The sequence below is a fragment of the Pteronotus mesoamericanus genome, unplaced genomic scaffold (genome assembly GCF_021234165.1).
Source record: "Pteronotus mesoamericanus isolate MK-2021 breed Mesoamerican mustached bat unplaced genomic scaffold, CSHL_Meso_final scaffold_582, whole genome shotgun sequence".
Classification (NCBI taxonomy): Eukaryota; Metazoa; Chordata; class Mammalia; order Chiroptera; family Mormoopidae; genus Pteronotus; species Pteronotus mesoamericanus.
This window is the reverse complement of record NW_026555323.1, coordinates 4,894,074-4,921,651: the sequence shown is the minus strand read 5'-3', so window position 1 is coordinate 4,921,651 and position 27,578 is coordinate 4,894,074. Positions and strand designations below refer to the sequence as shown.

The window sequence follows — 27,578 nt, the reverse complement described above, 5'->3', positions numbered from 1 at the left end:
AATCTTGCAGGCTCATTGAAAGACACCTATCCAGGTTGGATTATTTGCATACTAGACCTACACCCTGTACCCCAGCATCCATATCTAATGAAATAGCTGCAGCTACTGGTTTTATTTGGTTGAACTGTTACCGTATTGATTCATTTTATTTAACTAATGAGTGTAATCAGGATGCGATTTATCTTAATTTTGATTTTGGTTGTAGAGGTTGGCGATTTGAAGGAGCTGCAGACACTAGACATTTCTACCAATCGTTTGCTAACTTTACCCGAGAGGCTTCACCTGTGCCTTTCTCTGCAGTACCTCACCGTGGACCGAAACCGTCTGTGGTGCGTGCCGCGCCACCTCTGCCAGCTGCCCAGCCTCAACGAGCTCTCCATGGCTGGAAACCGTCTTGCATTTCTGCCACTTGGTAAGTGATCATGTGTATGTGGGAAAGCAAAGAGGCCAGAGAAGGAGATGGGAAGCCTTCAGTTCCTTGGCTAGGATCAGTTAGTTTTCTTCATGCTGTTTGTCTTAAAGTTTGCCTCTCTAGAGCCATCTTTGCAATGAACAAGGCGTCATACCCAGGTAACAAAGTTTAGTTCATCTCGGGATTTCGTATTGATAAAAAAGAAGTTCATGCTAAAAATTGATTAGGGACAAAACATGAGAGAGAGAAGATGTTTTACTCTGAAAAAGGAATTTTTAAAAATATATACACACACACAAATGTCTTTTATATATGTATATGTGTATATATATCTATATACAGATATATGTAGATATAGAGATAAAGATATAGAATTGACAGGGGTTTTATTTATATATATATATATATATATATATATATATATATATATATCCTCTCTATATATCTATATATAACCCCTATAGATAGATATAGATATAGGTAGGTATAGATATAGAATTGACAGGAGTTATAGAGCAATATGAAAGGATAGTTTCTGGGACAAATATATCCACGTAGACGTTGACACCTATGCAGAAACATTTGTATCAGGTACTCTAATGATGACCACTGCCGGATAGTCAGATTACAAAAATTTAAAGATTTTAAAATTGGCTGAACTGTCTACTGTGCTAGAAATATCACTCTAATGTTAGAATATTAGAGTGATATTAGAATATTCTAATTAGAATATCATTCTAATATTCTTATTAGAATATCTAATAAGTAACATTATCCACTGTGGATTTCTGAAGCTGGCCCATTCTGACATAATAATATATGTTAAAGAGTATAACTCTTCAATAAAAAAATACGTTTCTTTTCACTGAGAATTGAATTATTTTGTTAACTTGCAAGAAACAAGAGTACCACTTAAAAAATTAAAACATGAAGCCCCACAGAACTCTAAACTGCCACAATGAGCATCATATGATTTTAGTCATAAATGCATTTTTATAATGAATAATTTATCTCTGAGGACAGTGGAGTAAATAATTTACTAGCCCCTGAAAGGAAATATTTTCACCATAATACAGCACAGTATTATTTTCAATTAAAAATAAGTTGGAGACATGAAAATCAATTTAAGTAAAAACAAGTAATTATCTAATTTAAGATTACTTTTCTAGAAATACAATTAAATTCTGTACTTATGAAATTAACAAAATAAACCATTTCAGAAGGACGCTCCATTTCAAATAAAACAGAGCTTCCTTTCAAGTGAGAAGAATTTCATAAAAAGGAAGGTTTTCAAAAATAAATGTACCTGCCTCATAAACCACAGGTTATAGAGCAATTACACAGGACGAGCACCAAGGTACAAATCCAGAGATCCCGGTCTGCGTCCGGTTCTACCATCTCACAGCGCACGCTCCATTTGACTCCGTTCCAGGTAGTTCTTGGCAGCAGCCGGCTTTGGTTGATCAGAAAGGAGTGCAGGGAATGGTTGCAAGTGCACACACGTAATGGAGGGACAGCAATGGACTTCATTATTTTCTCCCTAAACATTGAATTAAATTCCCTTTCCAAATCCACCTTCATGATGTTTTAAAAAAAAAAAAAAAAAAAAAGCAACCCAACAACAACACAACAAGACTGAGAAAACTGTTAATGCTTCTGGTCAACTTTAACTTCATCATCGTCCCCGATGAGCCTGTCTCTTGTCTCTTGAAGCCTTCTTTGGGCCACCTGGCATGGCCGTTCTCTCGTTGCCTCGTCCACTACAGTACAGACTCATTCACTGCCTCTCCTCAGAGAACTGACCTGTTCTTGGAAACTTAGCAAGTAGGGGTGCCTGTTTACAATAGCTGGAGACACCGTGTGCGTATACCCATTCACAACTCAGGTCTTCAAATAGAAGGTCCCCTTGTTTAACCATGATTCTACAAGCATAATATAGGAACTCAGAAGCTTATAAAATGGGTGCTATGATATCTCTGCCTGTGATTGGAGGAATTTTATTTGGGGGGGGGGGCTACATACTGAATTTCATTTCTTGCCAAAGAAGTCTGACTTAGGAGAAAAGCATGCTTTCTGGGGCTTCTTTAAGGAATGGCAGACTGTGGCCTCTTCAAAAAGCCACTATAGAAGCTATCTGTAAGGATGGCGTAAATCACTTGTAATACCATCTAAATCACTAACCCTCTTTTCATCTTTCTTTTCATCTTAAAAGATGCATCTCTGAGAAACAAAGCTGCCCCTATTGTAACTATACCAGGACAACTGAGTGACTCTACAAGCCAGTTTTATTCACTGGGGCAACTATCACTGAGAAGAAGGGAAATTATCCACTTGAATCTAGAGCTACGAGACTTACCAGAGGCCTCGAAATGTGACTATTTGTTGTTGAGTCAACATAGCTCTTTACACTAAATAGCTCACGGAGCTGTGACTCACCTCTCAGCCTCTAAGCATGTAAGACAATACAAAGAGAAGGGTTTTTTTTTTTCCTCAAAGGCCTTTTTACCAAGTGTTCCTGGTCTCTCTTCCATGTTTACAACTCACTTAATGTTAAATAATAGAGATAGTACCATGAGGTCTCCCATGCACACATTGGCTATGGTTAGTCCCCAGACAGTGCTATGTCAGCTAAATTCAATGTCAGCAACGAATTCTGTAGCTCAAGGAAACAAGAAAACAAAAGTTGCACCCATTTTAGCAGCTGGAAGTTTTGAGCATTACGTTAGAAAACTGAATAATTTCTTAACAAGAACATTGCGCAAGCCACACTGAAATATATAGAATTCCCTGCTGAATACACTACCATGTAGTAAACCGCAAAGTTAGCAGAGAAGAGCTTCCTACTAGCGGAACATTATTTGCATTTCTAAACCAGTCCCAGAGTTGTTCCTCGGACGTTCTAGTAGCGATGTGCTTATTTCCTCAGGAAGAGCTAGTTCCTCTCTGTGCCAAAGACTTGTGCGGTGAACAACACAGTGGCTCCTTGACTTACCAGGTTACCCACTGCGACCTGGGTAAGGACGTAAAACGGGCCCTGTTACCACATAACAGGAGATCACTCCAGTTCGGGGAGTGGTCGTAGTCTTTGCAGGAACTGGATACCTTATGTAGGAAAACGTGTAGTTTATGCCAAGTCGCAGTACAGTTTTAGAAACTAGCATGTAGGCATCTTTAGAGTCCACGCTAAAGTCCCTTCTCTTATTGCAGAGGCATATACGCCACAAATCTGTTAGCTCTATCTTTTTTATATTGCTTCTTATCCCTATTTTCTCTATTTTCTTAGAAAGTTGGGGAAAAGATTGCTGTTGCCTACTTTTAAAAGAAAGTATTTAAATCCACACAGTGGATCTACTTGAATTTCAAACCAGTATGGAAACGCGTTAATAATTTTGTAATCTCAGACTCAGAGATAGATGCAAATTGTAATTTACCGAACCCTGAATTGTACCCGGCCTGCAGCTGGAAGAACTCCTGGCCCGAGCTCATTGTTTAATGGGAATAATCTGCAAAATGTGTAGTTTAAATAAGTTTCAGTGCTGAAAAGTACAGACCAGAGGCCCCAGAGTTTGGGGTTACCCCTGTGTGTGAGCAGAAGATACGAGGACTGCTCTCCGGGGAGAGGCCCAAAGAGACCACTGAAATCATGGTCTGCAGGGGCTGTTGGGCAGGCTCGCTTCAAAGCGTAACAAAGAAAGTGTACAGAAGAGCCTGAAAACAAGGCTCAAAAACTACTGAACACGGGGGGAATGGGAGAGAGTTATGCTATCAATTACAGTTCATACAGACCTTGTTTCAGGAGTAAGGCTATAACTCTGGAATGTTTATTTCTTTAAGAAAATGGATGTGCAGGGCTACTTTTTGAACTCTTTTTTGCAAGTATTCATAACAAAAATCCCTTTCTTCAGCCTGGTGCTGCTTCCTCGCCTGACCCTTTCCCACTGTCTTGATGAAAACCTTTGCTTTAGTTTTCTTTCATCACATCAGGCCTTTGCGTTTTGCCCTAAGGTTTTCTCAGGGAGCTAGTAGGATTATTTACTATGGCTTCTGCATGGGCCAGACGTCGACTTTAAATAATAAATAATACAGACTTTAACAGTATATTATCATATTGTGTTATCTATGGTCCTGTGTGAGGAGAGAAGTTTACCAAGAGGAGGTGAGCCTTACATGGACAAATGTGTGTTTCTCTAAGTTTCGGAGTAAGATTTGGGAGTAGGGAATGATTAATAAGAAAACGTGAACCCTGTTTTCTGAAATACCAATTCAAAACAAGAAGAGAGAACTGTGGCTCATTCTCTAACAGGTACAGACGTGAAACGTAGAAAGGTAAGCAGCAGGAGGGGTAGAGCCATGAGCAGCATCTTTGCCAGCACAGTTTTTGTTGGTTGGGTTCTGGAACTTGGAGTTTTTCAGTAGTGACAAGAATGCGCAGTGCTCGTGAAGGCTGGCAGATACTGCCTGCGGCCCGGAAAGCAAGAATCTGGAGTTTCTTTCAGTCATACTGTTCAGCAAGGTTCTGCAGGTTTTGCTGAGGGAAAGACGGGTACAGCAAGTGCAGTTGAGCAACAACAGCTCAAGGAGAGGTGCAGAATGAAGGCACTTCCCTCCCGACGCCGGCTGTCGTGGCACTGGGAGATTGTTGTCACCCCCGAATCCTCGAGTCCGTTCTGGACAGTCAGTGCGGAGTCCCCTTCTCTGGGAAGTCCTCTGAAGCAACTCTTGGTGTTCACTGAAATTGCTGCCCTAAATCTGTAAGGCACAGCTATCTCACCAATCATCTCGTTTATTATAGGAAACTGAGCGCTCTTTTGTTCATCACTTGTGTCTTCGGCAGTGCCTGGGCGCGTGGGCACAGTGCCAGGCCCCTGGGCACCCCCAGCACCCACGCGGCCTGCGGGTGGTACCGTTTCCTAGTTGTGTGGGGATGCCCTGCTTCCGTGGAGATGATCTCTTGAGGCAGGTTGTCTAACTAGCATCACACTGAAGTAGGCAGCCCTGCATTTGAATTCCAGCTCTGCCATTTAGCAGCTGTGCGAATTTGGGCTTAGAAAAGCTATTTCGTTTGTATAACTTGCAGCAACAGGGTAATACGAATACGTACTTCATAGCACTCTTGTCAAAATTAAACAAGATCCATTTGAAACACTTGTATCACTCATAAATACTACAGAAGCATGCAATCAATATGAACTGTTTGGGCTGCCTCCCTAGACTGTAAGGAAGGGCTGGAATTGGGTGCGTCTTCCGGTTTGTGCCCCAAGCACCTAGGACAGTGGCTAGTCCATCGCTTGTCATTCTTTGTTATCTGAACTGTGGGACAACAGTGAGAGACGCAGGCGCCTGCATACTTAAGCCAGCAGCCAAGGGACACTTCGGTTCTTCAAATTCATTAAAGTCAATTTATTTTAATTGAACAGTTGTTGATTTACTGTGTATAAAGCATCTTATTAAATTATAATGCACTGTGAAATCTTATTTTGTAACTGTTGGATAGATCAGAAAGAACACGATTATGTACAGGAGTTAATGGAGTGTGTGAAAATGTATTTGAAGAGGCCAGCACTTAAAAATTCATTATTCAGAAAAAGTGATCGAAAAGTTCTCTTTGCAAAAGACCTCGTGTAGGCAATTTAAATTAGTTTTAAAGTATTTTTAATACACCTTAAATTACTCTGAATTTGCCCTGAAGATACCCACATTTTATAGGAATTAAAAAATCTAATCATGACTAAAACTAGATCCAAATTCTCAAACTACGATAACTGGTTTAATATTGATAGAACATTCTAAACAACCTCTTTTGGTCTATGGCTTTGACGTTGTGATTTCTCTTGCCCCATCATTTCATTGAAGAGAATACGGCATTAATTTTTCGGTAGAAGAAACGAGTTTCTAATGGTCCCGTTGTGGTAAACAGGTCCCGTTCGGCGTTGGCTCACGCTATCATTCCACGCTTGCTTTTATAGCATAGTTAAAAAGCAAGCGCCTAGACACACAGGACCTTTTTGTTCCGTCCTCAGCCATGTGGACCACATATGCCAGAGCCTTGAAGTTAAATAAAAAAAGAACTGGAGTTTGTGCAAGGCTGCTAGCTTTTGCTAATTTGTAAGTAACAATACTTTGATCTGTGAGTCTGGAAAAAAAAAAAAAAAGAAGAAGGAAACCGTTTTAGACATAGTACAGCACTTTAAAAAGCCACATGAAAAAGTTCTTTGTTGCTTTAGCATTTATGCAGATGTCCACTTCCTTGCTTTATAAAGTTCACATACTGAGCATTTTTACACAGGAATTTGAAAAAGTATTAGTGCGTGATATGTTTATTGGGAGATATTGGTACTTTAAAATGAATAGAAGGAAGAAAACAAACCAGCTCATCAGCCAGTAGATCAATGGTATCTTCCAGAGTTAATTATTGAATGAAGATTTTTCTATTTTAAGAAGAGAAAAAATATCTCAGAGCATTTTCCATGCAGAAAATACTTACATTTCAGCCTCAATATGATTAAAAATGCCCTCCCAGTGCGCTTGAGGTCTTGCCAGCGGACGGCTTTCTGGCCGAGAGCACACTCTCAGGTTGTCACAGCCTTGCTCGTCCAGCCTGTGACCTTGCTGGGTGTTAGGTGTCTCAGCCTCGCCAGCAGGCTTTGCTGTGTCAGCGAAAGCAAGAGTCGCCTGGCTCCCTTTATAATTCCACACTCTTTTCTGATCTTCTCTTTACATTCCAAAGGGAGAGGGGAAAAACTAAGGTGTACTGAGCACCAGTCAGCATGCGAGGGATCAAGCTGGCATCATGTCCATTGCTGAATCTTCCTAACAAGCCTGGGACCTGGGTATTGTCATCTCCATTTCAGAGAGGAGGTGACAGGCGTGGAGCCCTGGATTTCCCCCAGCATCATGAAGCAGTTACAAAGCGGGAAGCAGGGATTCAGACCCGGTTCTGACTTCAAAGCTCACTGTATCATGCTGTCGCAGTGCTGCTTTTACTTACCCTGTGTGAGATTGTGTTGCTTGGGAAGTTTCAGTGTCTATATTAAATTCCCGTGTCCATGTGGTATACTGGCTGATGCGTAATAGATCTGAACACAGCCGATGCGTGTTTTCTTTCAGCTCCAATAGAAAATCCTTCATCCCATCATGGTGAACTGCATCAAAATGACATTCCCCAGACAAAGAGGTGCAAAAAGGATTCTCTGGAATAGCGAAACCCTAAGATAAGACCTAAACCAAATCACATTTTAAATCATTGACTCTTCATTCTTTCTTATAAAAACCATGATAGGAAAGAAGACGAACTCTATAAGAAGTAGCAAGCGTCATCTGTTATTTACCTTTGGGTTACAATCTTTGCAGGTCGCCTCATTTAATTTGCACGAGCGGAAAGAGAGAGGCGCTTCCTCTCCCATGTCCCACTTTGTGTCCTTGGCTCAAGTGGATGAGTCACGGTCTCTGGAGACTGTTTCCTCCAACACTCTTCTGCGCAGTTGAAGTTCAGGAGAGTGTTAGTACCTTTTGCCGCAGGCCAAGGAGAGTTCTCCCTTATCTGCCCTCCTGAATGGCACACTTCTAAATATGTCACTCACTAATAATAATGAGAAATACTAACTGCTGTATGTTGGAGGAGGCAGAGCGCTAAGCATTCTGCTTGCTAATTTATAAACTTGGCTAGTAATCCCTAAATTTAAGAGACAGCATGATTTCCCCCTTTATACAGCTGGGGAAACTGAGGACACATGTTTCGTAAATAGAAGAAGAAGGATTCAAGCCCTTCTTCTATTTACTGTGTTCTTGCTCCCTGAGTGAACATCCTATACTCCTTACCACTGCATAAATTCACGTGAAGACTCTTCCCCTGAGCCCCCTAGGGGTACTAAAAGGCAAATCTGAGCTGAGAGCCTATTTGTATTTTATCAGTGTAGTTTCATTAAAAAAAAAAAAAAAAAAAAAAAAATCCCAGTTTTCTATATGCTTGTAAAGTCTGAAGATTTCTATTTGTGATGAAAGGATTTGTGTTTCAATCAGAGACGCAGTGAAGAAATCTAGAGTAGGAATTCTTAGTGTAATTTTGAGGCCTTTTTCATTGCAAATGGATTCTAGTATTTCTACCTATATTTTTTTCATCTGTGTTTTGTAAATTTATAGCCTTTTATAGCAGGAAATGTGTTTATACATGTTTACTAGTGTAGCGGTGTATGCTATTTCGGTGATTATCTATTCTTATGTTTAAAAACATTGTACAATGAGTTAAACTTTACATGTTGCCTCCACATTCAATCATCTTAACCTGGGAAGGCTGAGGGCCTGGGTACTATGATGCTATTGAACACATGTGCAAACAGAGTCTGTGCCAGGTGGCTGATAAGTGAAAGGACAGGCATAATATATGAATAGCCCAATTCACCAGAAAAAGATAAAAATGGCCCTTAGACATATTTTTATTTTTACAATTTTTAAAGGTTTTATTTATTTACTTTTAGAGAGAAAGAAAGGGAGAGAACATCAATGTGTGGTTGCGTCTCGTGTGCCACCTACTGTGGACCCAGCCATGTGCCCTGACTGGGACTCAAACCAGCAACCTTTCAGTTCACAGGACAGTGCTCAATCCACTGAGCCACACCAGCCAGGGTCCTTACACATATTCTTAAATGTTCACAGTCATAATTAGAGAAATGCAAATTAAAACAATGCTGGCATATTTCTCAGCTATCAGAATAACAATAATTTTTAAATAGAACAACATGTTTTAAAAGTGAGGGAGACTTTGGGAAAGCTAATACTTTCATATGTTCCTGGAAGGAATACAAATTGATATGACCCTTCTGGAGAGACGTACAAAAGAATCTACACATGTATTTACTTTTTACCCAGCAAGTCCACCTCTAGGAATCTATGCTGAAGGTACAATTCCAATAATATAAGTGGGTATGTATACATGGGTTAGCATACATGCATATGTTTTGTAGGCCTATGCACTAACATATCGTAGAAGCAGTGGCACCTCCAAAGTAATGAGCACACTTAGCCCTCAGATCTTGGTTTCTAACCACCATACTCCAATACAAGGATTTAAGGCTCCTTGAAGAAGTAGTTGATTTCAGGGCTAGAGCAGGAAAAAACCACCATTAGATATACACCATGCAATAATTTTTGCAAATGAGATCCATTGACGGGTGCTAAAATTAATCAGCAAAATTTGGAAGAAGAAAAGATATTTTGGGGGCTGTAGTAACCCTTAGGCTTGACCCAGGAGCTTGACGGAGCAGCTTGGAGGAGCTGCTTCCAGGATGGCTCACTGGCTTGGCCGCTGGAAGGCCCGCAGGACGCAGAAGGTGTCTCCCTCGGGGCTGGGTGATCCCCGGGAGAGAGCCTTCTATGACTTACTCCCTGAAATCCCATCCCATTTCTGCCTGTTCTGTATTTTTAGATATTTTAAAACCACACACTAGAAAGAGCCCCTCTAGCCAGTAGCCCAGGACTTTTTCCTCCCTATGAGTCACCCCTGCCCCTTTCATTGACTGCCCCGCTCCCAGTTTTGGTTTCTCCCTCTGTGACTTGCTCCAGGGCTGGTCCTGGGCAGGGTTATTGTGACAGGACTAATGTTAACCCTTCCCTAGCCTCTCCCATGAGGAACCCTTGCTACCCTCAATCAGATATGAACCCCCCCGCCCCCACTTTCTGTAACAAATTGTTCGGAACCCATCTGGGAACCCATCAGACTTTATAAAGCGTCTCTAATAGCAACGGTCATATTGTATTACAGTTATCACTTTCCACGTCTGTCTTATATCGCACTCATATCTATATCCCCAAGGTCTATCATGGTGCCTAAAAGGTCCTTAATGGGTAAATGGCTTTTCTTTTGAAATGTAAATACACTTAAGGACCTCCTAATTTAGCCATCTGTGGCTTTGTCTTTCCTAAACTGAAGGACAGTGGGGAGAGGTCTCCTTCAGCCTACTGCCTACTTCCTATTCTCACAGGCAGAACTCTAGGGAACTTTTCACAGATTGCATTCTTCAGGGAGCAGAGGGTTGTTTGCAAGGCTGCTGGGGACTCTGAGCTATGACAATGAAGACAAGCAGCCCCGCCCAGCGAATGCCAGGAGTGGAAAGAGAGGCTGGGTAAACATTCTGGGCCCAGAGTAGACAGGAAGGGACGACCTTGACCCCTGGATCTCAGCGCCCGTGTTGGCCAGAGATTGCTGTCAGTGTGTTTTGCCTCATCTCCTGACTCCTCCAGCCTCGGCTCTCGTTGCCCAGCTACTTCTGGAAAACATCTGGATGCTGCTTCCTGGAACATCTGTTTCTGTTGCAGGCCCTTCTTTTTGGGTCCTGTTTCTCACTCCCCCCATTGCTGGTACACACCTGTCCCGGGCCCCACGCAGGGGCCTGCAGGGCTCGCCCCCACCTTCACACCTCACTAGAGGACTGGGATTTGGGGTTCCCTTCGCCTCTTTCTCCCGCTGCCGCCATGGGCGGGTAGGCACTCCAACCCCTGGCTGGCCTCCTGAGGGCCCCGCCCAGTCAGGGCCTGGTCTCCAGCCCGCCCGACCCCTCCTCTCAGCTTTCTGCCCGGGGCAGGTGAGGCCCAGTAATCTTGATACATGGGCAGAACCCAACTTGAGTAGGCCAACCTGCTGACTTAGTTTGTCTAACGTTGTTTCCTATGGAGAAAAAAATGAAACTACCTAAACGACCTATAACAAACTTCATTCTTCAATTAAAAGTGTTTCTAAAAAGTGATAGAATTTTTACATGGGAAGGAACTTTAATGATATTCTATCTCCAGTTATCTCATGTTGCAGTTTAAGAAATCATGAGCCAGGTGGGTTAAGTAGTTTTGCTACAGTCATGTTTTCTGCTGCAGAATCGAATATTCTAGCTTACATCATTGCACACTGAGTACTAAATCGACAGTGTTTCTGCCAGGATGGAAACTTTGAATTATTCTAATACTGTGAATTCAATTGTATATGTTATATTATACTGGTGCATAATATATGGGAATTATAGTACTTTTCTTTCTGACCCAGATTTAGGTCGGTCTCGAGAACTGCAGTATGTGTACGTGGATAACAACATCCACCTGAAAGGCTTGCCGTCCTATCTGTACAATAAAGTCATCGGGTGTAGTGGGTAAGGCGGATTTCTCATTTCATCCTATAGCACGACTCTTTGGCTGCCTTTGTTTCTATCTCATTATTTGGTCTTGCTCTAACTCAGGAAGAGATGAACTATTTTGATAATCCCGTTCAAGTTTGCCTTTGGCCCCCCCTATGCTAAATCACATACCTTTAAAAGCTAAGAATATTGGGCACGCAGTTTAGAGTGTCGTAATGCAAGTTCGGTCAGTTAGCTGGGAGTGGTCAGTACATTGTTGGTCAATTTTCAATCAGAAGAAGAAAGGGAATCTATGCATAGCATTATAAACTCAGTATCAGTCACAGGAATGGGCGGCATCAGCATTAATTTAAAAGCTTTTCTCTCTCTGCACTCCTCTGCACTGACAGTTTTACTACAGTAACACCGTGGTATCTAGAACTTGGATATATTTAGAACTCAACATTTGAAATAGCCCCTCAATACAAACCATGATTCTAGCAACCAAGGCAGATATTTCAGTTAATGGGAAATGGCAGGCGCTTATTTTCAGAGCAGCAATAATTTTCCTTTCTCAGTTGGGCTTTTAAAAAGACGGCTTCAGGGCCCCGGCTGGTGTGACTCAGTGGATTGAGCGCAGGCCTGCGAACCAAAGGGTCGCCAGCTCAATTCCCAGTCAGGGCACAGGCCTGGGTTGTGGCCAGGTCCCCGGTAGGGGGCGTGCAAGACGCAACCACATAGTGATGTTCTCTCCCTCTCTTTCTCCCTCCCTTCCCCTCTCTCTAAAAATAGATAAATAAAATCTTAAAAAAAAAAAAAAAAAAAAGCTTCAGCTCCTCCTACAACAGTGAGACAGAACCACCTGAAAGTGGTTCTCAGAGTGGTCTGGGACTAATATAGGACAGCCCAGCCACCAGAACCTGCCTTGGACTGGCCTCGCTTCCCTCAGTGGGGCAGCCAAAGGACCCGTGGAACACCTTTGAGGCCACTGAGCCAGCATGTCCGACTGTCCTTGTTATCCCCAGCACCCTGCATAACCCGGCTCATGCGGTGTGTAGTTGTGGCAAGAAGAGGGAAGACAGTAAGCTTATACATAGAGGACAGCCATTCCCTGCGGGCGTGGGCCCCGGGAGAAGGCACTGAGCCGCGACTGCCCCAGAGAGGGCCAGCCTAGGAGTAGTGGCCTTCCCTTAGGGGAAATTACACAGCTGTTATCTCGGAAGAACCGTAGATGAGTTCAGTGCCAATGTAGGCTGATGACATACAAGCTTGGCGATGTATTCCAGAACCTTCTGTGAATCAGCGATAACAGAATGTGTGGTGAAGGTTTTTGGCCCACTGATTTTTCTCCAGCTGATGGGACAGCTGTGATAATATAGCCTAATTCCTCCAAGGTCAGGAGTAAAACGCCCTCAATCTCCAAGACGCAAGGAATGATGCAAGCCAGCTCCAAGGACCAGGCAGTGTTTCCCGCACCAAACAAAGTCCTCAGGGGCTGCACTGAAAGGCATGCCGTCTCTATCACGATTAAGATAAAGAGCCTTCCACTTTGCTGTTTAGATGTGGATGTTATTGGCTGCCAGAAAGTTCCCTTTGTTCTGAGCAGATATTTTTTAATGCTTGACTTGGTATCTGGTAGGAGAGAAAGTGAATTTTCTGGAGAGCTGCAAACCTTTGAGGAAATAAATAATGTGGCAAAATATGCAAATTTTTAGCAAATTTTATTGTTATTAATGTCTTCCTTTGATAGTGGGAATAAGAAATACAATTATTATTAAAAGGAGAGTATGAAACATTCTGTTCTCTAATACTGGTAGTCCTGGAGTGTAGGCAGTCCCACTTATAAATGAACTTTGGTCTAAAGGCATTTTTAGTCTGTCGGTTTAACTCAGTACGTATTTCTTATAGATGCCGTTCTGGTGCTTCTATTCCAGAATTGAAAAGTCATATAACCCATTTTGCAACCACTTACACAATCCTTTATGGCAGAACATACTCAGAATTCTAGTAGATGCTGTCTACTGAAGCCTCGGCAACAGAATTAAGGACCCCTTTTTAAATTGCTTGTATCTGTTGAATATATGCAAAGCGATGCCCCCATTCCAAGCCAAAGTGGGGGCTGCTTTGGGAAAAAGAGGGTAAGAAATGGAACAGTGTCCCGAGAGCAAAAGGTTGTTAGTAGCCGGGAAAGCGCTCTTCCTGATTCCGAGCAAGGGACTCAGTCCACTTGCCCATTCAGTGAGTATCTATGGAGTGACTTCTCTGTGTGGTCACCCTGCCCGCACAGGGCCGAGCAGACCCACTCAGGACCTGCCCTCGTGGCCCTGACAGTCTAGCCAGGGACCCTAATGAACCATAAATCATTGAACTGACTTGGTGCTAATTCTCCATAAGGAGAGGATATTGAAGCTGGGAACCTAAGGCTCGGGCGCGCTTTGTCCCCCACGGACGGCACATGCGGCGTCTCGCCCCCGCGTGGGCCCGGAATAGACGAACGCAGAGCTCCTGGAGTGCTGTGTTGTCTCGGAAACAAGTACGTTCCTCCTTTCAGATGAAGAGTCCAAGAGACTGGGGCAGCAACAGAACACAGGGACATAGCTGTGGGAGCCCATGGCGCAAGAGAAAACAGTCTGAGACACGTACAATTCACACCGCAGAAGGAAAAGAGAGAACCGGGTGTAAAACATATAAACAAGTATTGAAATAGCAATTAACAGCTATTGCACAGTTCCAAGAAATCTCAGAAGTCTCACCAAGTTATATTCGATATTCATGGAAATGTGAATAAAGTCAGCACTTCCTTGTTATATGCTCACTTATTTGTCAAATAACTGTTGCTCATTAACTGGCAGCTCATACTGCGCTAAGAATTGTGGAAAAGACAAAGATTACTTCGATGTTTATCCTAATTTACAAATGTACAAAAGTAACTATAATATTTTTTTAAAATATCCTAAGAGAGGTAGAGTGATGGAAATGTAGAGCACGGGACCGTCTTTTATGACCGAGCTTTGAAGTCACACACTGTCGTTTCTGTTACATCCTGTTTATTACACAGGTCAACCCTATTATTCATTGTGGGAGGAGGCCGCCTAAGGAAGTGGGCGCTGGGAGCAGAGGATCATAGGAGCCCCCTGGAGGTCTCCTCCCAGAGCTCCCTTGCCTTTTGCTAATCTCACAGAAAAGTATAATTTTAACTTTGTGGTTGTTAAATTTTTATGACAGGAGTAAATGCCTTCAGTTCTTCCACATTATACCCAGAAGGAGAAGTCCCTCCAATGTTAGAACTATAGACAGTGCTAATTGGCGCAGTAGCTTATTCAGGAAAACGTAATGGTAAACATGGTTCCGCACCGGGGTTACTCTTCCAGTTGCCTGCTTACACGAGAAAAAGGAAACAAAGCCACTGCTTTGCTTTTTCTTATGTAAATAAGCAATTATAGCTGGCTTTATTGGTTACATGACTAGGTTAAATGATTTGTTAATATAACCACTCAAGATAAGAGAATTGTTTGTGTAAGAAATGCATTCTGAGTTCTGAGTTAAACGAGTAGATTAAAAAATACTTTAGATCACAGTTCATTTTTATGCGGGACTACCTACACACGCCGAACAAGCAGTGGTAGAGATCTGAAACGCTCCCTGCAGAGATAAAATCCAAAATATGACTTTAGTCAAAAGACAGAATTTGCGGTTTGATTCCAATGAAGTAAAGAATTGATTATTACAACAAAAATACTCATATTCTTTGGAAGTTTTAGAGGAATATAACTGAATCCAGAGCCTCTACAGTATAACTTTAACTGTGTTCAGGGTATAGTGTACAACCCAAAATTATATAACATAGGAAGAATAAGGAGAATTCTCAAGGAACTAAGGACATAAGTCTCATGGGAAAAGCCAATCAGCGGAGGCCAACCTGAGATGACCCAAGATGTTAGAATTGACAGATAAGAAATTTAAAGCAACTGTTCTCAGTGAAGTACAGTAAGTTTGCAGTGAATGAAAAGACCAGAGAAAAAAGTAGAAAACATAAAAAGGAAAACAATGGAAGTTCTAGAGTTGAAAAATATAGTAACTGAAATAAAAGTTTTACTTGATGGGCTTCACAACAGAATGGGTACAACAGAGGAAAAGTCAGTGAACTTGTAGGTAGATCAATAAAAATGTTTCAGTCTGAAGCACACAGAGATAAAGGATTGAAAACAAGAATGAGCACAGCATTGGGGACCTGCCGGATAATATTAAAAAGTCTGATGCTTGTAAAATCGACACCCCAGAAGGAGAATAGAGAGAGAATGGGGCAATAATAGCAACAAAAATATTTAAAGAAGTAATGTCTGAAAATTTTCCAAATGTGATCAAAGACATAAATTTACATTTTCTATAAGCTCAGGGAACCCCAAGCAGTATAAACTTACGAAGAAAACCATGCCAAGGCAAAGCAGCTGAAAACCAAAGATAAAAAGAAAACTTTGAAAGCTGCCAGAGAAAAATGACAAATTGTCTACAGAGGAATAATTCAAAAGACTGTTACCTTTTTATCAGAAAATTCGAAGAGCAGAAAACAGTGAAACAACATTTTAAAGTGCTGAATAAAAAAAAAAAAAAACAGCCAACCTAGCAACCAGCAAAAATACCTTTCAAGAATGAAAGTAAATTAAATGCGGCCTCAAATGAAACAAAACTAAGCATTTAAAGGAGCCTCTGCTAAGATGGCAGTTAGACTCTGTCCAGTCCCGGGCTCGTCCCTTCTGGGCGGCAGAGTTCGCTCCTTTCTCCACGCGCACTTCTCCTCTTTCCTTTTCCTGTTATTTCAAGCTGGGGGGCGGGGAGGAACTTTTGCTAAAAAAGAGGATAAATCTGGTAGCAGTTTCCATAATAATGAGCTTGCAGATGATGTCCTCTACCTTCTGAAGGATAAAATATAATAAGTCAGGTGCTTTTGGTAAGGGAGTTTAAACTCATTCTTTACTTTTAACTCTTTGTTCAGTGGAATGGTCAGTGTGAAAAGACATGAATTAATTGGCTAAGTCACACACATGTTTTGGAGTATAAACTCAGTGGCAAAAGGACTTCACTATTCATTTAGCTGGTTTAAGGTTAAGTGTTGAATAGCGGCTCTGAAAACGTTGAGTTGAAAGGAAATTATGTGATAATTGTTGTAAGTTATCTTGTAACTAAGCCAAAGGTACTAAGATTTGTAACAGATTTTAATACATTTTAATAACTCATTGAAGGGTTCAAATGTACAATCTTTTTGTAACCATCTGGGCATTTAATCTGAATTAAAAAATAAAAACTCTTGAGTTAGAAATCAAAGATACCAAGACTTAATAACTGCCAGCTAATAACTATTGCTTTTCATTGTGAACAGAAGCATGTCATGGGGCTTCCCTTGCTCCTTGCGGGCCATTCATTTCATGACTATTTCTTGCCGCGATGAGTGACGCTAAGCAGATACCTTTCCAGCCTTCTCTCGCGCTTGGCTCTCTCTTCCGTGTACCTGACACGCTCACCAGTGGCACCTGTTCGCTTAACCCACGTGCCCTGTGCATTTACAGAGCTGAGCCCCCGCTCCCTTTGCTCGAGTACCACCGTGCTTATCTTAGTTTGTAACTCTACATACCTTCAGAGCAACATCTGGACCGGCGTTGGGCCAAATACATAATCTGGGTACCGTGGCCCAACCAAGTAGGTACAAAAATTTAGCCATCCCAGCACGGCAGTGTATCATCAAAATAATCATTTATTATAATAATAAAAAGACAGCACAGCTATAAACTCTACTGTGTGCCAGGCAATGTGCTCTTGGAGGGACTTACCCGAAAGTTGCCCATGACCCTCCCAGCAACCTGTGTGATGTCATCCCCTCGTAGAAATGAAGAGACTGAAGCTCAGAGAGATTAAGTGAACCGTCCCCGGGCACGAAGCGAGGTAGTGGTGGAGTTATCATCTGCTTCATTGCTTATGCTCTTAACCGCTGAGGTGCGGACACCGCCTCTCTTCTCCTTGGTCCGGAACTGCCTCTGTACATTTGAGCCCTTCTGTTAGCTCCTCGAGAGCAGAGGCAGGACAGACCTTTCTCTCTCCTGCATCATTTCACGTAGTAAAGGTGGATATTTGATCTCCGACGAGGTCAAGGGAGGTTGGCCATGGCCAGCAGAAAGGTCCCCCACGCGTGGGACTTCTCCCCCGCAGCCTGCATTCTCCGTAGCTGCTGCTTTTCTCTCACATTAGGCAGAGAGATATATAATAGATGGGTCCTAAAATGGATTTAATTAGCTCTTGATACCCAGTGGTGAAGAGTAGGAACTTCTGCCGAAAGAATTGTCAAAGGGAAATTAGACCTCATACAAAATGAGAATCCACTTACTTGTTAGCGTGAGCCTTTTTAGTAGTTTTGTCTTTTAAATCTTGGAGACCAGTAAAACATTAGGAAAAATCTGGTTTTCAGTTCTCTAAACTTTTATCTGTTACTCTGCATTGTTAAGTTCTTCGGGTGGTGTCCACAACTGGGTTAAGAAGCAGCAGCAGTTAAGGCCATAAGAGTATGAAATAAATATTCATGAATAATTTGCTTGCTTTTTACCCTACATTTTCATTGTTTTATGGTTTTGCTCAGGTTTCTCATACTACAGTGCGGCTATACAATTTGGAAACAAGTAATATTATTTTACCATGTGTTCTCCATAGCAACTGAACCAATGGAATGGGGCGAGGGGGCAGAGAGGGAGAGGGAGATTGGTTTGTTTCAAGGAACTGGCTCATATGATTGAGAGGGCTGGTAGGTCTGAAATGGGTAGGCAGGTTAGAGACCCAGGGAAGAGCTGATGTGGCCGCTTGGGTCTGAAGTCACTCTGGAGCCAGAAGTTCCTCTTCCTCTAGGGACCTCAGTCTTTTTCTCTGAGGCCTTCAACTGATTGGATGAGACCTACTCATATTATAGAGCTTCATCGGCTTTATTCAAAGAGTAGTGATTTAAGTGTTAATCTCATTTCAAGAAATACCCTCACAGCCACACCTAGACTGGTGTTTGACTATATATCAGGGTACCGACCCAGCCGCGTTGATACAAAAATCTAAAATCTAATCATCATACCACGTAGTATAGCATATCATCAAAAGAATAATTTATTGTGTATTTACCTGTTTCCAGACTTAATGGCCACATGGCATAATGGCATTTTGGAGATAAACCTCTCATCTTCATTTTCTCCATATTAGGAAAGAATTTAGATTCATTTCCTTAGCTTCACAAATGGTTCCTAAGAGTAATAGCTTTCTAACCCACAGAAATACTCGTATGTTGTCTTCTAGGGTTTTTAAGGGTTTACATCTAGGTTAACATTTAGGCCTGTGACTTATTTTGAGTTAATTTTTGTATATGGTGCAAGGTATAGTTGAAGTTTCCTTTTTCTTGGCTATGTTCTAACAGCGTTTGTTAAAAATAGTATCCTTTCTCCACTATATTGCCTTTGTACTTCTGTTGAAAATTAGTTGTCTACATGTGTGAGTCTATTTCCAATTACTCTCTCTGCTCCATTGATCTACTTGTCTATTTGATACCAGTATCATTGTCTTGATTACTATGGTTTTACAATAAGTCTTAAAATCAGGTGGTATTAGTCCAGTTTTTTCCCCCAAAATTGTTTGTGCTAGTTGTTTTGCGATTTTTGATCTATTCCGAAGTGCATTTTATTGAACCCATGGGAGACATTCTTTTATGAAAAGCAACAACAACTTCAACTAAAGTTGTCCAGGCGCGCGTTGTGAAACAAACCAGCGGTGACAGCCACTCTGACCTAACTAGAGCACAGACACCCGACTTATCCCACGGTCCACGTGAAAGAGTTTGTTTTAGAGTTTGTTTGGTTTTTTTTTTCAATTTCTACTTAAAAAAAAAATCCCTGCTGTGATTTGATGGCATTGAACTGGAGATCAGTTTGAGGAGAATTACCATCTTAACATTATTGAGTCTTCCAACTCATGATCTCAAGGAATGTCTTCATTTCTCAGCAGTCTTTTGTAGTTCTCAGTGTAGCGCTCTTGGACCTCTTTTCTCAGATTTATCCCAAAGTGTTTCATCGTTTTCCTACTATGGTAGATGATATTTAACAGATTTTCCATTTCCAGTTGATTGTTGCTACCATATAGAAGTACCAATTTTTTTAAAATATATTGATCTTGTATCCTCCAAACATGCTAAGCTCACTTATTAATTTCAGTAGGTGTTTGGTAGAATCTATTGGACTTTCTACATGCAACATGATGTCTTTTGGAAATAAAGACAGTTTTACTTCTTCCTTTCAAATCAAGTTGCCTTGTATTTCTTTTTCTTGCTTTATTGCACTGACCAGAACTCCAGTACAATGTCAAATAGAAGTAATGAGAGCAGATATGTTTGTCTTGCTGAACTTACGGGGAAAACAGTCTTTCAGCATTTAAAATACTAACTATTGTTTTTCATAAATGCTTTTTATCAGAGGAGTAAATTCTCTTCTATTTCTAGTTTGCTGAGATTTTTTTTTTTTTAATTAGGAATGGGGATTCAATTTTGTTAGACTGCTTTTCTGCATCTGTTTAAGTGATTATATAGATTTTCTTTTTTAGATTTTAATATAATGAATTACATTGATTTTCTACTATTAATACAATCCTGATTAGTAAGATAAACTTCATTTGGTCATAGTGACTTGATATATTGTTGAATTTATTTTGCTAAAAATCTTTCCAGCTATGTTCATAAGTGATACTGGTTTTTTGTTTCTCTTTTCATGTAATGTTGACAAAAGGGCCCAAAGAATAGTTCATGTTGTTGAAAAAGGCAAAGCTGACCTATGATGTTAGAATTCTGAGTAGCAGCTCCCTTTGGGGTCTGGGGTTTGCCTGACAGAGGGACCCAGAGTGACCTTCTGGGCGTCTTTTTCTTGAGCTGGGTGGAGAAGTTGGCCGAGTGAAATCAGTTGAGTTCTAGGTCCGATAATGTCCCCTCTGTAAAGCCTTCCCTAATTCCCTGGACAGGGCCAGTCACTCTGTCTTCTCTGACCAAACATTAGAACAATTATATTGTAATTATTGCATTTTCCAAGGAAAGGGGGTCCTCTTGGGTGTTTGTTTGTTTGTTTCATTAGTTTCTTTGTTTAACTTAAGCATCTTGGTCGACTGGCATAGGTTAGGTCCTCTGGAAACATTTTCTACTGGAAGGAATGAGCAAATGAAGGAACTTCCTCATGAACAGGCGAGCTGAGAGCGTCTCTTCAGCCCCACGCTCCCCGCTTCATTGCCTGTCTCTAGTGAGGGTTAGAGATTATCCCATGTTATGTCTGGAGAGCCAGGGTTGCTGGCACCTGCTTGGCATTAGAGGAGAGAAGTGTGAAGACTTTTAAGTAACTAAGTGGCCTCGACAGGAGGGAGAGTCAGGTCAGACCCCTGAGTTTTGGTGACCACGGAGCTGGAGGGACAAGGGCTTCTCTGCCATCTGCTTACGAGTGGCTTCAGGGAACAGGGTGTGACTGGCCTTATTCAGTTGCATTGCCAGGAATATTTTCCCCACAAGTTTGTGCAAGGATCCAATAAAGTTATCTTGTACCATTAAAAATCTGTTTACTTTGTAGGGTATTTTCCACACAAAAAATCCTATTAAACCAAGGTACTACAACTTAACAGAGTGTCCTTTTAATTTTGAAAATTTCAATAAACATTAACTTGGAGAGGGTCATAAAATGAGGATGAATAGAGCTTACAAAACAAATTGTGTAGATCCTGTGAAGGAAAGTTCTTTCAAAGTTTGTCCTTACTGGAAGTAACTGGACCTCGGCAACGATCTCAGCCGAGCTCCAACTGATGAATTTCAATTTCTGTGCCAGGTTTTATTCAGGCACGCGGGAGAGCATCTGTTCGCTTTGAAAAGAATCCTGGCAATTCAGCAGCGCCTTACAATTTCAAACGTATATTTTGATTAGCACATTTTCATTGGCACCTCCAGCCCTTTCCCTTTTCGCTAATACGACTGAATGTGCGTCTTTCTGCAGCTGTGGTGCTCCCGTCCAAGTTTCCGAGGGGAAGCTGCTCTCCTTTTCATCGGGCCAGCTCACCGTGTTCCTCCCCGCCGAGGTGAAGGCCATCGGCACAGAGAGCGACCACGTCCTGCCTCTGCAGGAGCTGGCCATGAGGAGTCTGCATCGCACCTACCACGGTTTTCTGAAAGGTACATGGGACTCCTCCGTGCGTCCTGCTCTTCTTCCGTGAGCTTAGAAATTGTCTTTTATGCTCCCTATTTTGGTGGGGTTGTTTTTTTTTTTTTATTGTGGTGAAATACACAGAACATAAAATTCACCCTTTCATCCACTCTTCAGTGTTCCATTCAGTGGCGTTAAGTACATTCACATTGTTGTGCAATGGGACTTTTTAATATAAAAAAAGTTTTCCTATTTTATCAACACTTCCCTCTATAGACAGAGGCGCATTCACTAAAATACAGTCTTCAGTCACAAAGGACAGAGGTTAAAAGTTAAACTAAACTGTGTGGTTTAATTAAAGGAAGCTGACGTTTGGGGATTTATATTGGGTGGACATAAGATGCCTGGCAGGGGTGCTTTCTTCAGGAGGAAAAAATTCTCAAAGGTCTTAAAGCAAAGTCGGGGGCCTCTTCCAGCGGGGCAGGTTTTTGCCTTACAGCCTCCTCTTAGCTGAGAAATTTAGATACTAAAGGAGAAGAAATATCAGGAAAATGGCTTCAGTATTGCCACAGTATTACCACAGCATCTGAGATGCTTTAAGAAAGGCAATATTAATAAGAGAAATATATTTAAAGTGTTTTAAAAACTGCTCCATGTTTTCTTTGCTTTTAAAAAAAAAAAAGGTCCATAAAAAATCTAACATCAGCCTTCCAGAAATGTCTAGTACGAAGTTATGTTTGTTATTTTTTAAACTAAAAAAAAAAAATTGCAATTATTCACCTACAAATACATTTGTATCTTTCTAAATGGCTATTAAGGCGGGACATATATAGAAAAGATGATAAGGCAATTTGTATTTTCCTCCCAAAGATGGGTCAGCGATGTTCAGGCTTCACCTCCTTATGACCATTTCACTTGCCACTAGCTGTTTGCCGTCAGTAGCACCCTGGTGCTCAAACTTGCCGGGACCCCTGGGATGTTTTGCTTCAGATATTTCTGTTGTGTAGCTCGGACCACGCTGAGGACGAAGCACCCTGTTTTGATTAGTGACAGCTCATGGGGCTGAGATAAGGAAAAGCTTGGTTGCACTATTTTTTATTTGTATTCTTTTCGGTAAATATGATTTAGCTTGATTGATTCTAAATGTCCAATAGATTTAGGAAGAACTGAACAAAAGTCTGTTTTAATCTTCAATCCAGTCCTTTTTTTGACTCTCTGTCTCTTATAGACGTTTATAAACCCTCCCTGGCAAGACCATGCCTTTTTGACCTGTGTTCTTAAAGAACACCTGGGCTTATGTCTTTTCCTTGCCTCTACCTCAGAGCAGCTTCTGGTTGCTCTTAAAAGAGTTGACTTAGGTTTTCTCTCAGTATCAAAAATGTAAAAACACCTTTCACTTCTAAATAATGTTAGGTTTGTATTCCATGCCTCACAGATAACGCAGTTATCAACATGCAGTACTTGTAACTAACTGAACTGACTTGGTAACAGAGAAACATTTTAAGAAGCCTAGTATAAGGAAATCTGATTTTTTTTTATTGATGCACGCTTTTCTCTTGTGTTCCAGATTTGAACTTTCTGTCTCCCATCTCATTACCCAGAAGTCTCCTGGAGCTGCTGCAATGTCCCCTGGGGCACTGTCACCGCTGCAGTGAGCCCATGTTTACAATCGTCTACCCCAAGCTCTTTCCCTTGAGAGAGACGCCGATGGCGGGGCTGCACCAGGGGTAATCACGCCGAAGAGGGCACCGGGGCTGGCACCGGGGCTGGCACCGGGGCTCGGGGCGGGTGCCGGGGCGGGGCGGAGGACAGGCGCGGAGCACCGTGAAGTCAGCAGCCCCCAGGGGCATCGAGTGCTCCCTGAGACACAGCTGAGTGACGCAGGCACGGTTTTAGCATCACAAGAGAAATGGTCTTCTTGCCTTTATTGCCTGGTTGGTCACATGCAGATCAATTTCAGTGCATGGATTATGTGGAGCAGCTCACTCTTTGCAGACGTGCTCTCCTGCTGTTCCCCTGCTCACGGCAGTCTTCAGGCAATACGGGATGTAAGGACGAGACGTTTACTGTACAATGGGACCGGCCCGGCCCTTCTCTGTAATTGGTGCTGCTAACTGAAAGTGTGTGGCTGAAGAGACAGTGTGTGTGTGTGTGTGTGTGTGTGTGTGTGTGTGTGTGTGTGTGTCTGCTCTGAATTTCTAACCCTTCCAAATGGCATTTTCTTGCCACTCTGTTTCTTGGCACAGTGCCTTGAATTTGCTAAAAATGTTCACTAAGTGAAAAAAAAAAAAAAAAAAAAACCCTCCATACTGGTAGTTTAAAAAAGAATACCAGACAATTAAAAATAGGACATCAAATGAAAAATCCCCCATTAGCACAACCATAGCATATAGATTTTCTAAATTTAAGATTTTCTAAGTTTGCATTTTTCGAAGTTAAAAAAAATGAAAAGAGTACTGTAATGCCTAACTTTTCCATCAAATGTGGTATTTTCAGTTAGTAAATTTTCCAGATAACTTGTTACCTCTATTCAGTGCCTAGAGGTGTTTCCTTTGTAATCATTTTTATAGAATGGGAGCAAGCATGGGCAGGGTGCCGAACCTCTCTGAGCCTCTGAGCCTCCAAATGGGGACAAAACAGGCTGCTAGGCAGGGCCATCCTGAGACTTAGCAGATGAGGAAGGCAAACACCTGACATATAATAGGTGTACAATGATGAGAATTACTGTTTCCATCTCTTTACCCATTCCCACCCCAAACTGAATTTCTCTTTTTCTTACCCTGATAATCCTATTCTGCTATACTTTCTTTTTTTATTAAGATTTTTAAAATTTATTTATTTTTAGAGAGAGAGAACGGGAGAGAGAAAGGGAGGGAGAGAAACATCAGTGTATGGTTGCCTCTCCCATACCCCCAACTGGGGACCTGGCCTGCAACCCAGGCGTGTGTCCTGACTGGGAATCGAACCGGTGACCCTTTGGTTTGCAGGCTGGCACTCAATCCATTGAGCCATGCCAGCCAGGGCGATATACTTTCAGAAAGTTCCTCTTTCAACTTTCTATAGTTTTAATGTGTCCTGGTTTCCTGTGCCTGCCTTGGGAAGCCCTCCTCCAAACCTCTCTAATTTGTTCCTTCTGATCCTAGATGATCAGATTGCTAAAGGTGGTAGAATTCCATTTAAATTGGAGTTCAAAGGACCAAGTCAGGGTCTGAATGTATTAGGACATGAATAAAATATGAAAGAGACACATCTCCAAGAAGCAGTGGTGCTTAGAGGTAAAGTGCGCAGGCCCCGGTAATGGCCCCTCCACTGGGAGACCTGGGGCAAATCGCTTCACCTCCCTGAGCTTTACCTTTTCATCAGTGAAATGAGCGTAGCAATAATATCTATGTAATAAGGTCATGGTGAGGATTAAGTGAGGTGATTCATGTAAAGAGCCCAGGATGGTGCCTGGTATGTAATAAATACTAAGTAAATGTTAACTATTGTGTATTTTTGTAGCTCAGAGACTTTTTAAAGTAAATTTATTGAGGTGATATTGGTTAATAAGACTCTAGAAGCTTCAAGTCTACAGTTCTGTCATATACCACCTGTATATTGCATTGTGCACTCACCATCCAAAATCTAGTCTCAAGTTTAAAAAATGTGTGTCTTTTTTAGCAAATATTAGTATTAATAATAGTATCTTTATATTAATAAGATATCACCATAGGAAAGTCAACTAATTCATTAAACTATAGTAAAATCCTAATGCATTCTTATTGCACAATTTCCGATAGAAGATATTTTCTTACCAAAATAAGAAAATGAAAACAGTTCAGTATGGTCAGTATCCACTCTTAGTACAAGATAAAAGTCTAAATACTTATTTGAAAATATAAACTTTCTTTACATCATGGTAACTAATTTCTGAAGGTAAAGTAGGTCCTTTAAATGAAGTCATTGTTGTGTTCTCTTCATATGAAATTTGGGGAACTTATTTAGTATTTGCATATTCCATTTACTTACACTTATTTCTAATTTCTAGAAATTCAGTGTGCATAATCTTATATGGCTTCAGAACATAAATATAATAGTATCAGTTTAACAAAATGCATGTATCAAGTACCTAGGTCTTAGACAATGCCCTTTTGTTGAGCAAAGCCAGAAGTGCCTGTGTTTATAGTGGAGATAACATGCCAAGGTATAAACACGGCTTTCTGTGGTGAGTGAGTGCTAGGGTCTGAAACTGAGAGTTTGTGGCTTTCACTTGGTCCACCAGACTTTGCGCCTTCCCGTGTTGCCATGGAGACTGTATTAAAACCATTGACTTCAGTTTCTACCATAGTCTTTAAAGGACTTTTTTGGTAACTGAAAATCAAATACTCAGATCTCAGTAGCTGATTGCCGAAAGTAAAATCAACATTTTTAATGTCATAAACTCTGAAAGGCATTGGTAATCTTATTTTTTAAGTTTTCTAATGTATTTAGTTCAGTTTGCGTTGCTCATCTTAAAATAATACACTGTATCAGCCAATGGTTAAATTAATGTGGACATCTGGTATTATTTTAAAAGAACATATTGAATATTCTTATAAAATACCAAGTCCCATGCAAGTGTTAGTTCCAACCTAAATTTAATACAGAGTGAAATAAAAAGAAATTACTGTATTTTTACATAAATAATAAATACCCAAACCTTCAAATATCTATAGTAGAGAAGAAAGGTTGGTATATATGGATAACTTTTGACCCTTGTAGGGATCGCAGATTTTCAGTCCCAAATCGTATTGTTCATTTGCTAAAATGAAGAACATTAACTTCGAGGATTATTTATCAGGATAACATGCCTCTTGCTCTCCCTGTGGGTGTATGATTCTCACAAGGTCTGCATTTCCCAGTAGGAAATCAGGCTACCAAAGGCTTTTCAAGGGTATTGTGTTAGTTTGCTGGAAATACCACAACCAAATATCATGAAACTGGGTGACTTAAGCAACTCTTGTGTCACCGCGCTGGAAGCTGGACGTCTGAAGTCACAACGCTGGCAGGAGGGGCTCCTTCTGAGGGCTGTGAGGGCGCGGTCTGTCTGGTGGACGGCCGTCTGCTCTTGTCATCTCTCCGCGTCACTGTCCCTCCACGGATGTCTGTCCCTGTGTCGAGATTGCCCCTTGTTATAGGGACACAGCGATACTGCATCGGGGCCGCCCCAGTGATCTCATCCCAACTTAAGTGATTAGGCCCGTAATGATCCTGTTTCCAAGTAACGCCGCTGTATCGCTCGTCTCCAGCACCCTCACAGCGTACTATGGATTGGGTGGCTGCAACAACGGACTGCGTTTTCTCGAAGTTCTGAAAGCAGCCCAGAATCAGGGTACACACGGTCAGGTTGTGGTGAGCACCCCCCCCCCCCCCCCCCCGGTGTGAAGACCCAGGAGGGCCCCGAAGTTAGGACCTCATCCAAACCTGACGATGTCCCAAAGGCCTCCTCTTCAAATACTGTCACGTTGGAGGTTAGGACCTAAACATATGAATTGGGGAAGGTGGGTCACAATTTCAGTCCATAGCAGTCACACCGAGGTATTCAGCACTTGGGACTTCAACATAGGAACTGGGTACGTGCAGGGGAGGAGGGGATACAATTCAAGCCGTAACAGGGTTCCAAAATCTCATGTCCTTCGCACATGCAAAATAAATTCACCCCACTCTGACACCTCCAAAATCCTAACTCATTCCAGCAGCAATTCCTAAGTTCAAAATTTCATCTTAAATATCTACATCAGATAAGGAGGAAAACTCGGGTGTAATTCTTGATGGGAAAGAACTTTCTAGCTGTGAGCCTGTAAAACCAGTCACCTGCTTCCAGGGTCTAACGGTGGGACAGGCATCTCCTCCCATTCCATAAGCTGCCTT

The 27,578-nt window shown here is 41.6% G+C and overlaps 1 protein-coding gene across 3 annotated transcripts in view; it reads left to right on the top strand.

The window, feature by feature from the left end:
- The window catches only part of LRRC28 (leucine rich repeat containing 28), a 68,879-nt gene that overhangs the window by 36,098 nt on the left and 5,203 nt on the right, over window positions 1–27,578 (top strand). For 2 of the 3 annotated variants that reach the window (XM_054561946.1, XM_054561945.1), the window contains 4 exons: window positions 206–412; window positions 11,442–11,544; window positions 21,543–21,718; window positions 23,257–23,416. In XM_054561946.1, the coding sequence (XP_054417921.1) occupies window positions 206–412; window positions 11,442–11,544; window positions 21,543–21,718; window positions 23,257–23,416 (646 nt within the window). The remainder of the gene's footprint in view (window positions 1–205; window positions 413–11,441; window positions 11,545–21,542; window positions 21,719–23,256; window positions 23,417–27,578) is intronic. The other variant, XM_054561947.1, reaches the window with a different exon arrangement.